Source organism: Adiantum capillus-veneris, chromosome 17, assembly GCF_014529385.1.
Source record: "Adiantum capillus-veneris isolate H3 chromosome 17, ASM1452938v2, whole genome shotgun sequence".
Taxonomy (NCBI): domain Eukaryota; kingdom Viridiplantae; phylum Streptophyta; class Polypodiopsida; order Polypodiales; family Pteridaceae; genus Adiantum; species Adiantum capillus-veneris.
The window spans coordinates 137,683,607-137,699,758 of NC_140947.1; the positions used below are offsets into that span (position 1 = coordinate 137,683,607).

The 16,152-nt window shown below is 42.7% G+C and overlaps 1 protein-coding gene across 1 annotated transcript; it reads left to right on the plus strand.

Annotated features, from left to right (window-relative positions):
* The first annotated feature begins 9,236 nt into the window (after positions 1-9,236).
* Positions 9,237-14,305, plus strand: LOC147438158 (two-component response regulator-like APRR2). Its single transcript, XM_086487494.1, has 11 exons — positions 9,237-10,068; positions 10,199-10,278; positions 10,407-10,473; positions 10,648-10,694; positions 10,779-10,856; positions 10,953-11,870; positions 12,007-12,147; positions 12,342-12,578; positions 13,286-13,363; positions 13,554-13,634; positions 13,768-14,305. Exons 1-11 carry the CDS (start codon positions 9,906-9,908, stop codon positions 13,915-13,917), a joined length of 2,040 nt encoding a protein of 679 aa, XP_086343620.1. The 5' UTR covers positions 9,237-9,905; the 3' UTR covers positions 13,918-14,305.
* Positions 14,306-16,152: the final 1,847 nt, after the last annotated feature.

The following is a 16,152-nucleotide window of genomic DNA, read 5'->3' on the forward strand; positions in this document are numbered from 1 at the left end:
GAGGCATTGTCACAGTCTATGCTTACAGGACAGTGACAGGACAGTGAGAGACAGTACAGGTGCAGGACAGGTTTACCCACAGCTTACAGTGTCAGAGAGACAGTGTTTTTTGAGTTGTTTTTTGGTTTGTTTTTAGTACACCAGAGCCATTTTACAAAGGATACTCTGCCAAAATTTCTGTAGAATCTGAAGCTTTCTTGGTTCATTTGACAGGTTGATATTGGTTCAGAGGTCAGTTTACAGGGGAAACTCTGCCGAATTTTTCCCAGAAAAGTAAACTACTGTGAAGTGTAGCTATGGCTGGATCACAGGCCACTGCTCTTTACAATATCAAGAAGCTGGATGGAACTAATTTCCCATTGTGGAAGAAGAATATTTGGCACGTGTTGGTACAAAAGAAGCAGATAAAACTATAAAGCTCAAGGGGATAAAACCAGAAGATATGGACGAAGATGAATGGAACGAAATGGATGAATTGGCACTTTCTACCATTATGCTGACTTTGGTAGAAAGCGTTTACTTCAATGTAGCAGACGAGATGTCGGCTTATCAAGCATGGATAAAGCTGAGTGATCTTTATGAGAAGCAGAGTGCAGCTTCACAGGTATACTGGCTTAAGAAGCTTGTTGACTTGAAGATCAAAGAAGGGACCCCTATGTCCAATCATCTGAATGAATTCAACACCATCTACAGTCAGTTGTCAGCTCAAGGTGTCAAGTTTGATGAACCTGTTAGAGCTATGTTCCTGTTGATCACATTGCCGGAAAGTTGGAACACTTTTCGCACAGCTTTGAGTATTTCTGCACCTCTAGATGGTTTGAACATAGCAGGTGTAGAAGGAAGTCTGCTTACTGAAGAAACCAATAGAAAGACAATGGACAAAGGCAAAGGAACAGCCTTAGTTGTCAGGGGAAGGACCAAAGAAAAGTACAAAGGTGGAAAGAGGAATCAGTCTCGTAGCAAGTCCCGCAGTGCTAAAGGCAAGAGTGACATAGAATGCTACCATTGTGGCAAGAAGGGTCACATGAAAAGAGACTGCAGAGAATGGAAAGCAGAAAAAGGCAAAGAGAAAGCTGAAGACCATGGTGAGAAGAACAAGTCCTCAGTGAAGATTCAAGAAATAAATGTGACAAACATTGTTGCAGAGGATGACAGTCTAGTGTCAGGAGACATCTACTTCTTGAAGAATACAATGGACTCAGCTCTTCTTACAGCATCTGATGGAAATGCACCGAGTGACTGGATTATAGACTCAGGGGCATCACTTCATGTGTCTCCAAACAAGGAGTGGTTTACTTCTTATGTGACCACTAAAGATCATGTTCGGCTAGGCAATGGGTAGACATGTGAGATCTTAGGTGTTGGAGATGTTCAATTGAAGTTTCAGAATGGCTCTTCTTTCACGCTGAAGAATGTGAGACATGTTCCTGCAATTACAAAGAGCTTGATCAACACAGGTTTACTTGATGATGCTGGCTACGTCACCATTTTTGGACAGAACATGTGGAAGATATCCAAGGGTTCTATGACAGTAGCACATGGAGTAAAGTCTGGAGGACTTTACATGATTTATGTATCAAATGTCTCTAAAAATGTAATCAATGTAACTAAGAAACAGAACGTTTCTTTGTGGCATAGCCGGTTAGGACATATGTCCAAGAAGGGAATGGAAATCTTGTCTCGTTCTGGTTATTTGCCTGGCTTTTCATTTAATGATTTTGAATTCTATGAACATTGTCTGTATGGTAAGCAAACACAGCAGCCACATAAGCATAGAAGCAGTAGAAGAGATACACAGTTGGCACTTGTTCATAGTGATTTGTGTGGACCTATGCCTAACCTATCTCTAGGGGGAGCTTCTTACTTTATGACATTTATAGATGATTACTCGAGGAAAGTATGGGTTTACTTTCTCAAGCACAAGGATGAAGCATTTAGTGTTTTCAAAACGTTTGTGACACTTGTGGAGAATCAGAGTGGCAAGAAGCTTAAATGCTTACGCACTGACAATGGTGGAGAGTATGTTTCAAAGGCCTTTCAGGACTTTTGTGAGTCAAAAGGTATAAAACATGAACTTACTGCTCCTTACAATCCTCCTCAAAATGGTGTTGCTGAGAGGATGAATAGAACCATACAAGAGAAGGTCAGAAGTATGTTGTCTAATGCACAGCTGCCAAATGGGTTTTGGGCTGAAGCTGTATCAACAGCTGTTCATCTTGTAAATAGATCTCCTAGCAAGGTTTTGCAGAAGGATTCAGTGCCAGAGATGGTATGGTCAGGCAAAATGCCCTCATACAAACATCTCAGAGTCTTTGGCTGTGAGGCATATACTCACGTTCCAAAGGAATTTAGGAACAAACTTGAGCCAAAGAGTAGAAAGTGCATCTTTCTAGGCTATGGTAATTCTGGTGAGATGGGGTACAGACTTTGGGATCCCGAATCCAGAAAGGTTGTCCGCAGCAATGATGTTCACTTTAATGAATCCAAATATCATTCTAAACCAGAGAGGGTTGAGGAGATTAGAAGAGTTGTCTTCCAAGAAGATGGACCTGCACGTGCAAGACAAAATGTCAGGGCTCAAGAGGAGCAAGGACAGGATAGAGTGGAACCACAGGTTGTGGCTGAGCCTAAGCCACCTATTGTGCGTAGATCTGGACGTGTCACGCGACCTCCTGATAGGTTTGTTCCATCTATGAATTATGTCATGTTGACTGATTGCAATGAGCCTTCATGTTACAAGGAAGCAGTGCAAATGAAGGACTCCGGGAATTGGCAATTGGCCATGCAGTCAGAGATGACAGCTCTGCATAAAAACAAGACATGGAGGCTAGTTAAATTACCACAGTGCAAAAAGGCTCTACCTTGTAAATGGGTTTACAGGTATAAGATCACCGCTCATGATAGTTAGCCAAAGTACAAAGCAAGGCTTGTTGCCAAGGGCTTTAAGCAAGAACAAGGCATTGACTTTGATGAAGTCTTCTCTCCGGTGGTCAAGATGACTACATTGAGATTCTTTCTTGCATTGGTTGCCATATTAGATTTGGTGTTGCACCAAATGGATGTCAAGACAGTGTTCTTGCATGGTGATTTAGATGTGGAAATTTACATGCAGCAGCCAGAAGGGTTTGTTGAGAAAGGCAAGGAAGATTGGGTATGCCAGTTGTTAAAGAGTCTTTATGGCTTAAAACAATCACCGAGGGCATGGTACCATAAATTCCACAAGTTTATGCTTTCTCAAGGCTACAAACGTAGTGAGTTCGATCACTGTCTATATACAAAGAAGGCTAAGGATGGTAGTTGGCTGATCCTTATTTTGTATGTGGATGACATGTTAGAAATTTCAGCTTTGAAGTCAAAGATGGCAAATCGTTTGACATGAAAGACATGGGTGAGGCAAGTCATATACTTGGTATGCGCATTGAGAGAGACAGATCAAAGAAGTTGATTTGGTTATCTCAAACAAAGTATATTGACAAGGTTTTGCAACGTTTCGATATGGAGAAGGGAAAGGCACTGAGTGTTCCATTGCCACCATATGTGAAACTTAGCAAACAAGATTGTCCTGTGTCTGAGGAAGAACATGCTGAAATGGATAAGATTCCATATGCGTCTGCAGTGGGTAGTTTGATGTATACAATGATTGCTACTCGCCCAGACATTGCATTTGCAGTGGGAGTAGTAAGTCGATACATGTCAAACCCAGGCAAAAAACATTGGGAGGCAGTGAAAGGAATATTGAGATACCTGAAAGCTACAAAGAGTATGCGTATATGCTATGGGAGTCGGGAGTAAGTGTAACGGGTTTTACAGACTCAGATTATGCAGGTGACTTAGACAACCGAAGGTCTACGTCAGGGTATGCCTTTACATTGGCTGGTGGAGCAGTATCATGGAGTTCTAGATTACAAGATTGTGTTACTCAGTCTACTACAAAGGCTGAATATGTTGCAGCATCAGAGGCATGCAAAGAATCAATTTGGCTTAATCGACTAGTAACAGATTTGGGAATCAAAGAAGAGATGCCTGTATTATATTGTGATAGTCAAAGTGCTATACGATTGGCTCGCAATCCAGTTTATCACTCAAAGACAAAGCATGTGGATGTGAAGTATCATTTCATCAGGGAAATGCTCGAGGATAATCAACTTCAGCTTGTCAAAGTTCACACCACAGAAAGTCCTGCTGATCTACTTACAAAAGGACTTCCCTCAGAGAGCTTTGCGCATTTTCGCAAGCAGTTAGGTGTAGGGTAGTACATCACTTCTCTACATCTCTTGTATATTAGCTTCTCTCACACTTAAAGTACCACATTGGACTTTAAGTGGGAGGTTGTTGGGGTATAAAGCCCAATGTGGTCGCCCAGGTAAGTGGACGGGCCGCCAGGTATGTACACATATTCTTTTGTAAAAACCTAATAAGAACTCACTATGCTCTACACATTACAGTAGAGCGAGTTCACCATATCGTCGTGCTCTTCTTCTCGCACTCTCTCTCACGTCGCACTTCCGCTCGTACTCCTTCACTATTTACATGGCAAAGCTTTGCCTGGCAAGTTTCTTGCAATGGCGGAAGTTGCTTCTCAGTTGGAGTTGTGGCACAAAAGACTTGGCCATATGAGCCAGAAGGGACTTGATGTGCTCTCCTCTTTGAAGAGGGTTGATGTAAAGGGCACCAAGTTAGATTTTTGTAATGACTGTTTGTATGGTAAACAAAAGAAGTCTTCTTATTATTCTAGTGTCTCGCGCAAAGCTAATGCTCTTGATTTAATTCACTCCGATGTATGTTCAATGCCTGTTAAGTCTTTTGGTGGTGCATCATACTTTGTTACATTCATTGATGATTGCGCTAGGAAAGGCTGGGCATATGATCTGTTAAAGAATAAGAGTGAGACATTTAATGCATTTAAGAGGTTTCATGCTTTTGTGACCTTGCAAAAGGGTAGTAAGCTTAAATGTCTGAGATCTGACAATGGGGGGGAGTACACGTCTGCTGAATTTCAGCGTTATTGCGAAGAATATGGGATTAAAAGGGAGTTGACAGCCCCTTATAATCCATCTTCTAATGGTGTGGCTGAGAGGTATAACCGTACTTTATGTGAGAGAGTGCGTTGCATGTTGTCCCTGGCTAATCTCCCTCATGGGTTTTGGGGAGAGGCTTTGAAAACTGCAGTTCATGTATGCAATCGCTCTCCTAACAGTACGCTAAAAAATGACATTCCAGAGGAGGTTTGGTCTGGCAAACCTGCCTCTTATGATCATTTGAGAGTGTTTGGCTGCGAGGCTTTTGTTCATGTTCGTAATGACTTGAGGACAAAGCTAGATGCCAAGTCCATCCAAGGACTCTTCTTAGGTTATGGGGAAGAGGGTGAAATGGGCTATAGGATATGGTTGCCTCAGTTTAAGAGGGTATACTCAGCCGAGATGTAGTGTTCAATGAGGCTAAATTGCTGAAAAATGCTACATCTTCTGAAATTGACAAGAAATCGGTCAAATTTCAGCCTCTCTTGCCACCTATTGATGTTGAAAAAGAGCCTTAGGATGCATTACCGCAAGCTGAAATTGATAATCAACAGGTTAACCTTGAGCCAGAAGAGGTAGGACATGATTTAGATGCTCCAAATGAGGATGGATAGCCACCTGTCATGGCTGAAAATGATTTTCAGCAGCATGAGCATGCTGAAAATGAGTTGCCTCGCGATGTAGAACCTGTGCCTGAGAATGTAGATCATTGGGTACGCAGGTCTAATCGTGTCAGAAGGTTGATACAGCGCTTTGACCCCTCTTTGCATCATGTTATGTTGACAGATGAGGGAGAGCCTCTTACATATAAAGAGGCAAAATCATGTGAGTTAAGCAGTAAGTGGGAGCTTGCGATGCAAGAGGAAATCAAATCTTTGCATGCAAACAATACTTGGGATCTTGTGCCATTGCCTAAAGGGAGGAAGGCTCCTCCTAACAAATGGGTATACAAGATTAAGATTGTGGATGAAAAACCCAAGTACAAGGCAAGATTGGTTGCAAAAGGATATGCACAGAAAGAAGGAATTGATTTTCAAGAAATATTTTCTCCCGTTGTAAAGCTTACAACTTTACGTGTCCTTTTTGCTCTCGTTGCGGTGCTTGATTTGGAATTGAATCAAATGGATGTAAAGACAACGTTTTTCCACGGTGACATTGAAGAGGACATATACATGAAACAACCTGAAGGTTTTGTAGTTCCTACACGTGAGGAACTTGTATGCAAACTGAAAAGGGCTTTGTATGGTTTGAGACAATCATCACGGCAGTGGTATAAGAAGTTTGACACTTTTATACTATCTCAAGGCTTTAAACGCAGCCATGCAGATCATTGTTTGTATACGAAAAGGGATGAAGATGGTAGTCCCATCATACTTGTTCTCTATGTTGATGACATGCTGCTTGCCAGGAAACATAAGACTAGTCTTGATGCTCTGAAATGTAAGCTAAATTCAACATTTGCTATGAAGGATTTGGGTGATGCAGAGCATATTTTGGGCATGCGGATTAAAAGAGATAGCAAGCTGAAATTGCTGTTTTTATCTCAAGAAAGGTACATTGCAAAAGTACTTGATAGGTTTAATATGGCTGATGCTAAGCCTCTTGGAGTACCTTTACCTCCATACACTAAGCTTAGCAAAGCAGATTGCCCAAAGGATGAGGTAACATTGAAAGCAATGAAGGGAATCCCTTATGCATCAGCTTGTGGTTCTCTTATGTATGCTATGGTTGCCACTCGTCCCGACATTGCTTATGCAGTGGGAGTTGTTAGTCGATACATGTCGAATCCTGGCAAAGCGCATTGGGAAGCTGTCAAATGCATTCTGAGATATTTGAAAGGTACACAATCAAAGTGTATCTGTTATGGCAAAAGTGACTTAAAGTTGTAGGGATATTGTGATGCAGACATGGCAGGTGACATGGATACCAGGAAATCTACCAGTGGATATGTATTTGCCATTGCTGGTGGTGCAGTCTCTTGGTGTTCTAGGTTACAGAAAATTGTGGCATCGAGTACTACTGAGGCTGAATATATTTCAGCCACAGAGGCTTCAAAAGAGGCCATATGGTTGGGCAGACTTGTCAAAGAGCTTGGTATGCCTGCTAGTACTCCTGTCTTGGGATGTGATAGCCAGAGTGCTGTCTATTGGCCAAGAATGCCATGTTTCATGCATGGACAAAGCACATTGATGTGCGATACCACTTCATACAACAGGTATTGGAGGATGGTCTAGTCACCTTGATTAAGATTTACACACAGGATAACCCTGCAGATGTTCTCACCAAGAGTCTTGCTAAGGCTCAACATGAGCATTGCATACAGCTGGTGGGAGTTGGTTAACTTAAAGGCGTCATTTATGCCTTTAAGTGGGAGGTTGTTGAGTTAAAGGCCTAAATAACCCCTTTTTGTACATTTTTATACTTTGTCCACGTTCATATTGAACCTGGACACATTTTTTAAAGGTCACTTATAATAAAAGTGGGAAAACCCAAAACTCACTCATTGAGTTTTCCCCAAAAACGTGAGCTCTCTCTCTCTCCCTCTTCGTTCTGCTAGCGCTTCCTCTCCTGCTGGCTTTCGCCACCCCTCTCTGCACACACACTGCACATCTTCGCGTGCTCTATCACTTGCACACACCGCCGCGCGCTCATCACTACCTCGAGTAAAGATGACAAAGTGAATCAGTCGGGAAAGAATGCTATTGCAGAATGAATTCCGGTGTAAAAAAATGAGGGTTAAATGCAAGGCTGCCCAGGGGGCATTTAGAGGCATTTTAGCCAGTAGGAATCGAATGCCCATCCTATGGCTAGGATTTCAGCTAAGCTACGCTAACCAAGAAGGCAAGCACTTGGAGATGACTCTGAACTGTAGCATTTAGAGCACCTTCCCATATTATTACTGAAAGTGCTTTTTCTGTGGCTGGTCTCCTGAGCTCGAAGGCCCTCTGAAGTGAAGAACACGGTCCCATGCCTCCCACTTTCACCGGCTGTAGGCTCAACAACCTGCATCGAGTCCCCCCTTTCATGCGTGCAATGAAACCGCTTTTGCTAAGTCTTTTAACCCACGACTCAACAAGCACTCACCGGTCTCGGAGGCGGGAGGCTCTTCTAGAGGGTGGTTCAACCACCCCCCAAACCAGAGACACTTTTTGTTTCAGCGGTGAGTGGAGCAAGCCTATTGGCTTGGCTTTTTGAGTTAGCGGCGCCTACAGAGGTCCTTTTGGAGGGTCTATAGGAAGGTACTTTATTTTGAGGGGATAGAGAGGTCACTAAACAGGGCTTGTCTTTTTACTGGCTCCTCTGTCGTAGGTCCGTTTGCCGATCGGGATTGGATGGCATGTGCCCCAGGGCTCGGGAAACATTTTTTGTGGACCGGCTTTGGAACATTTTCACACACATATGGACATGCTAACTCTAAATTTGAGAGGGATAATCACACTAAAAATTCCATGAACCAGCTTGAGAACCTTCTAGCCCAAACTTGAGCCGGCCATTTTTCATTTTGAACAGGCTTTGGAAAAAGCGAACCTATCTTTTCCCGAGTCCTTGTGCCCAACTTTGAGAGAGAGATTGTGTGTGTGAGAGAGAGAGAGAGAGAGAGGTGCTTTGGATTCACATGGACAATGGTTAGGAGAAGAGGGAGGGGCCCACTAGTCAAAAGAGAGAGAGAGAGAGAGAGAGAGAGAGAGAGAGGTGCTTTGGATTCACAAGGACAATGGTTAGGAGAAGAGGGAGGGGCCCACTGGTGAAAAGGAAAATTGGATTGTAGCCACAGGGTAAGGGGGCAAGCTAGGCTTGGTAGGGTAGGGTAGGTAAAGGCAAGCTCGAGACTTTGAGAGAGGGAGATTCTGCCAAAAAATGCCAATCCACATTGTGGACCCGGCAAAAGGGCCCACGGACGGAGGTTAAAATGAGAGACCAAGATCCAAGGGCCACAAACTTTTGAGAAATTTGGTAAATTTTGTATTTACGGAGGTTCCATGCGGCCAGAAATATAAGTCTAGGAGGAAATTGGAATTTATTGGGGGGTGCATTTTTGTTTTGTATTGTTGTGTCAAAAACTTTAGGAAATTTATATTTTATTTTATTTTTATATGATATATGATCGCATGATAAGCTGTACTATGTGACTACGAATGCTGGACCCCTATTCTAGGCTAGCTCGCGTCGCACTTTCTCTTCCTCTCTTCACTGCTCCCTGCCTCTAGTCTTTCTCTCTCTAGCTCGTTCTCTCTCTCTCTTTCTCAAGTTGGGAGTCGAAGTCTCGCCTTGCCTGCAGCACCGCGCCCGTGTGTGTATAAGCGTTTACGAGAGAGAGAGAGAGACCGAGCACCCGTGTGTGTACTCGCTCTTCCTTTTTTTCGCTTGTATTTAGATTGTGAGAAGCTGAGAATAGGCGACGGCGTGTGTTCCTCGCAGGCTCGCTCTGCTGCATTTCTCATTTCCGAGTTTTCATCTGCAACATAATACTCTCCCCCCCCCCCCCCCCCCCTCTCTCTCTCTCTCTCTCTCACACACACACACACACAGTCGCATTACATAAGTTGGACTCTCTCTCTCTCTCTCTCTCTCTCTCTCTCTCTCTCACACACACACACACACACCCAAACATTCTCTCTCTCTCTCTCTCTCTCTCTCACACACACACACACACACACACACACTCAAAGCATTCTCTTTGTACAACCAGTAGCACCTTCAGCTTATCTTCTCCATACACGCATACAGATTCATCTTCATTGATCCTTACAATGCCTGGTTTTATGTTCTCTGTTCTACACTTCTAAGCAGAGTGAGTCTTCAGGCAGGCCAGGAGCATTGGTAGCCCCGAAGAAGCCCTCTTCGGAGGATCCGACATCCCGCGGAGGGCGCCCTTCAGCTCTCATAATGGCGATGCTGATGGATAATGAGATGGCAGTACTGCCTGCCTTCTTGGAAAAATTCCCAGCCTGGAAGAACTTCCCAACTGGCCTGCACATCCTTGTTCTGGATGAGGATGAGCTTTCCCTTTGGCAGGCTCGGATGAAGCTGGAGGCTTGCAGTTACACAGGTATACACCCACATATTGAGGCTTCTGTAATGCATGGGTGGGCACATTGCTAATGAAATTTAGTCTTAACCCAGACCTTGATTGGCTCAAACTCGAGTGCCTTCTCACAAATTTTGTTTGATCAATGCAGTTTCGCCATTTTCAGACAGGCATGCAGCCATGGAAGCTCTTCAACAGCAAAAGAAAGCCTTTCATCTTGCAATTGTGGAGGTCAAATATTGTCTCTTTACTTGATAAAAGCTCTTTGATCTGGTTTAGAAATTACATGTGTATAATGTGAGTGGTTTTTTATGTGGAGGTTCCAGTCTTGCTGATTGCTCTCCCCTCATCTTATGCAGGCTAACTTAACAAATGCAGCTGAGGCTTTCAAGATAGTGAGAGCTGCCAAGCACTTGCCGACGATTTGTGAGTGGCCGTACTGTTACTGTGGAAATTCTTATCCATTTCTGCATGTGCCAAAGTCGTTCTTGTGTCATGTGCCAAAGTCGTTCTTGTGTCTATTTTGGATGTGATTCTTGTAACTACATAGATGAAAAGCTGTCTGGACACACTGCTGATTTTTGACTTCTTGATTTTCAGTGTTATCCACCGCAAAGAATGTCACCTTGATGATGGAGGGTATTGCGGTATGTGTATAATCAAATCATCAGTTCTTACATAAGATTAAAAGTTTGATCTGTTGATGTCCTAACAGCAACTTGCCAACCCAGGCCGGAGCTTTAGAGTTTTTGGAGAAGCCCCTTACTGAAGACAAAGCCAAAAACCTATGGCAGCATGTCTTCAGGAAGGTAATTCTATGTTCTAAAGCTCCTAGATATAAACAGTACTGACTGTCATGACCGACCGGATTGTCATTTCTCTTGGCTGCATTTGGTATTTGGTAGGCATTAGCAACAGGAGAACTCATTGTACCCACACATGAGGCCGACAGCTGTGGCAGAGTGAAAGCCTCTTGCAATAAGAGCTGTCAGGAAGAGTCTCATATCAAGCAAGAGCAGGCTGACCCCTGTGGCAATGCGGAGGATACCTTGAATATCGATGCAGATGCCTGCGATCAACTCTTTTTTGATGACTACATGTATGACTGTGATCAAGCAGATGGGCAAGAGTTTGAGTCGGTCCTGGATGTTAAACCTGGTGCAAGCCATGGTTTAATGAAAGATGTTACGGTGAAGTCGCCAGGGCCTTCTACCCCTCAGCTTGAGCAAACAGAAACTAGGGCATTCAATATATTGGGCGACGAGTCACCTCACTCGCAAGATCAGTTCACTGGCATGAACGCTGGCCTAGAAGATGTCAACAGTTCGGATGACTGTAGTAGCCTTGTACTCGTCAAGAGTGATGTGGAGGACATGGATGGGCTTTTCCCAAGCAATTCAGAGGGAGATGAACTGCAGTCTTTCCATGATTTTGAGTGCCTGGATGCCCCTCTGGATGATGGCGAAGATTTGAATGTGCATGATGGGCTCGAGTTTCATGATAGTCTTACTCTAGCAGATGACCTCGTCGATGAGCTCAGCTCATGCATTGACATGGACTCCAGCCTTTTGGATGAACTTCCATCTGCTGACAGCCTTCAGCTGAGTTTAGATTGCTTAGATGATGAGGATCAGTGTGATGAGGAGGCTCTTCTGTTAGCTGAGGTAGCCAAGGCAGAGGCAGGAATGGCCAGATCATCCAACAATTACATGTTGGTTGTGCCTTCAACATGCAGAGACATCTCCGGACATGAAGGGAAGTCTTGTCTAGATCAGTTGAGTAAGGGGAGCAAAAGCATGTCTCATTCAAAGAAGAAGATGAAGGTATGTGTTTGCTTAGTTCCAGCAAAGTGGCAGCTTTTGTTGGAGCCACTGTTTGTGTGTAAATGCATCGGTGAAATGCATTGGGAACGATGGGATTGCAGGACTATCTGACCGGCACTGTTGGAAATGTCATCAGGTTGATTGGACACCGGAGTTGCATCGCAGGTTTGTGCAAGCTGTGGAGCATCTAGGGGTTGATAAGGCCATTCCCTCAAGAATCTTAGAGATCATGGGAGTGCAACATTTGACCCGACACAACATTGCGAGCCATCTACAGGTTCGTAAGGCGTCGCACACATCTTATTTACCAAGCTTGTTAGATGTTCACTAGCTAGACCTTCCCTCGAGTGTTATGCTGTGTAAAGAGAAGCATTTTTGGCAATGCATCAAAGAAGTACAAAATGTGGGGTAATTGTGTTCTCTTCCATGTATTGACATGCTGTGTTTACATGCACTGTTAATTTCTTTCAGAAGTATAGGTCGCACAAAAAGCACATGCAAGCACGAGAAGCAGAGGCTGCGACATGGAATCAGAGGAGGCAGATGGAAGCTGTGAGGCAGCCACCACAACCACAAATTGTGTCCAGACCGCCTGCACCGTTGGTCCCTATGGGGCTCCATGTGTGGGGGCATCCTACTCCAGAGCAGTATTGGCCGAAGCCATGGCAAGCATCAGATGGATCCCTTTGGCATCATCAACCGCCTCCGGTAGAGGCCTTTTTCTCTGCAGTGCTCATGTGCATATTGCTTGGCTACGTGTATTCATTTGAGATAGAAAGAGCATTTTGTATGCAAACTGTTGTTTGAATGCATGTTCATGTGGGCACTGAAGAAGTCATATGTTTTAGTTGATATTATGCATAATGGTCCCGGATGATGGTATCATTGTTATGATTGCCACATGGATGGCTGGCTTGAGTCTACTACCTACACTTCCCTAATGAGCGAATAAAATAAATTAGGTTTTTCTAGTTCATTAAGTACGAAGAAATATATCCTGATATTTGCATACATACATCTATACAAACAATGAGCTCTGATCCCCACACACATCTCTCTCCCAACCATGATGTGGACTCTCTATTGCAACGCTCATTTCCATAATTCTTGAGCATCGAGAGTCGCTGAAGGTCCTCTCTACTGCACGTTTAAATATTGCCAAGGCTGCAACTTCATTGATCTTGATCAATCTAAAACTCAGAGATATGGGTTTCTCGTTGCATCACGAATGCATGAGCTTCACATAACGGGTAGCTACTGCTTAGTTCTTCAAGGAATGGCATTGAGACACGTAAAGCTTAGACTTGTGCAGGGTTTGAGTTAGTTGTTTGTGTGCATGCTGAGCTAGTGCCAAGCATATGTCTCTTTACATTCTCTGCGATCGGAACTAATCGGGTATGGTCTCCAAAATGCAGGTCTGCATGGATGCATGGGGCCATCCAGGACCAGGAGCGCCCTTCTTCCATCCAGCACATTGTCCAACTCCTGTCTTGGTATGACAGGATCTTCATCGTATTCTCTATGTTTCTCTCCTGCATTGTTTTCACAGTGAGAATGTCACATTGACAAACAAACAAGCTTTTTTATGCATGGGCACATGCGGGCACAGATTTTCTCAGGCTGGTGTTTTCTTTATTCAAGTTAATATGGAATGAAATTGTGTTATTGACATGTGAATTGCAGAGACTACCACTAGCACCCATTCCAGGGGCCATCAATAGGGCGGTTCCGCCACTTTTAAAGCCGATGACTGGTTTCCATCCGGTACGTCATGTGTTGTGTGTGTGTGTGTGAGAGAGAGAGAGAGAGAGAGAGAGAGAGAACATCAGAGACATCCATAATGCACATTGATAGAAGGAGAACTGACATCGTCGCCCCTTTGTGCGTGTGTGTACAGCCCAAGGATAAGGTGGACGCAGCAATAAGCGAGGTATTGAAGAACCCATTTACGCCATTGCCATTGGGTTTAAAGCCACCTTCCTTGGAGAGCGTTTTGAGCGAGCTGCAGAGGCAAGGCATGAAAACGGTGCCGCCTACGCCCTCCTAACCCATAGCTCCATAGCCTTCCCTTAATTTGACGACACTGCCTAGTTTAGCTTGGCTTAGCCAAATGTAGCTAAGCCGACCTAATCTAATCCACTACGCCCATTTTCATCTTCATGCTAAAAATAATTAGAATGTGCCCACTCCTCAATTTTCCCCCTCCCAAACACATTTTAGGTGATTCCCCATCCTTGTATTTGAGATTGTATAGACCTCCCTTCCCTCTTAAGACCCTTGTGAGGATTGGCACATCCTAATGCTTAGTGCTTAGAAACTTGTAGTATATGGGGCATGTATGATGGCTATCCTCCTCAAGACTCGTCGGATAGATCTTAGGGCTCTCTTGGGATTGTTTCTATGACATTAAAACTTCTCTTCTTCTTCTTCTTCTTCTTCTTCTTCTTCTTCTTGTGGATCACACAAATCAACCAGAGAACTTAACTGATCTTCATAAATTCAGCCTTGATTGCTTCATGCACGTTAAACATGCTTATTGATAGTGTCAAAGTAGAGTAGGTATGCTCAAAGCTACACTTCTACAACATACTTTACTTTGCAGCTAAAATATATTGTTTGGCTTTAGTTTGCAACTAGAAAAGGCAATGCAATGTGAATTGTTACTTGTTGCATCGAATACATGAAGGTTTGTGGTGTGGGGTGTGTGCGTGCTCTTCATGGAATTTTTTTTCCAACGGTGTTGTAAACATCTTAGTCTTCCCCATACATCATGGAAATATTTTTGTGGTGAATTATGTTTTTGTGATGAATTGTGGTTAATAAATGTTGAAACTATTGATTGTAGTGTCAATATCATGTGCATGGTTATAAATGGGATGCCTCTAGTAGATAGAGAGCACCTACACATGTTGAGAGCCAAAGATCATGAGGTAGTATCCCACTTGATCGGAGAACTTCCTATTATCATCTGCATTACTTGGTTACAATCATGCATCAGTTTTTGGTAAACTCCACATCAAAAGATTAGTGTGTTTGACTATATTTACTACCTTACATTGGGCCTTTTCCCCCTATTAACAAACAATTAGAAAGAGAGAGCATGCCTAGTGCAGGGTCATTTCTATATCATCTTGGTCTCACCATTGTTTTAAACCTTCACAAATTTCTTTGAGCTCCAAAATATCTTTTAAGATTTCTAGTCCTTGGCATTTCCATTCACATCTTTTTCGAGTGCAGGAACAACTAGAGAAAGAAATTGTCCATCTTGAGGATTATCTCTGGGTTGTTTTTGACTCTTAGAACATCTTAGAATCCTCAAGAAAGATTTTAGCTTTGATGGAGTCACTATGATTTCTCATTACAACTTTAATGTAAGTTAAAAGCCTTTTTAGAATTTCTCTCATCAATCATGAGTTTTAATTCTTGCATAAACCAAATTTATGGGAGAGGACTAATATTTTTGAAGTTCTTGAAATTTTTAGACCCATTGATAATAATTAATTATTATGGCGTTACCATGGCTTTAAATCATAGCCATCCTTGGGTTTGCATGGGTGTGTGCAAGATCAGGTGTACCCAATTCTGGCAGTTAGGTGTAAAGTATGACAATGTGCTCAAGACATTTGTCGACATCTCGTATGCTAGCATGGCCAACTCAGGCTGGGATGCTATAATATACCCTTGGAGAATGAAAAAGCACCAAATTTTTCATCTTTGGTAAAATTTTGACTTTAAGATGTACACTAAAGATAATCCCAAGGCTGCGCAGAAGTAAATGGATGAAAGATGGGCTTATGAAGCCTAACTTCACACAGTCTTTTTTCTAGGACTCCTTGCACCACAAACTATAATATGTATGAAATCCATGAGAAAACAATAATTATTTTATTTATTATAATTTTTTAACGAAGTTGAATTTCATTAAATAATATTCTATGTAAATTTTCCAAGGAAGATCTTTCAAAATCAATCGTTAAAGTATGGTTTTTTTTTTAATATCTCACCACATTTTGCATAACTGTATCTATCAAATGATTGTATGATCTTGAGAAAGTAGCCTTGCATCTATAGATATCTTGTGTAGAAATAGTGATGTAAGAATTGTTGAATTTTTTTACAAAGATAATCACTAATAATGTAAAGAAATCAATAAAAAAACTTCAATAATTCTACATATTCTCTTTAAGCATATGTAAGATTTAAGTGCAAGTTTATTTCAAAAACACGTAAGATAAGAGACTTTCAGAATCTGCGTTAAAATCACTATGTTGTGATAGGACAT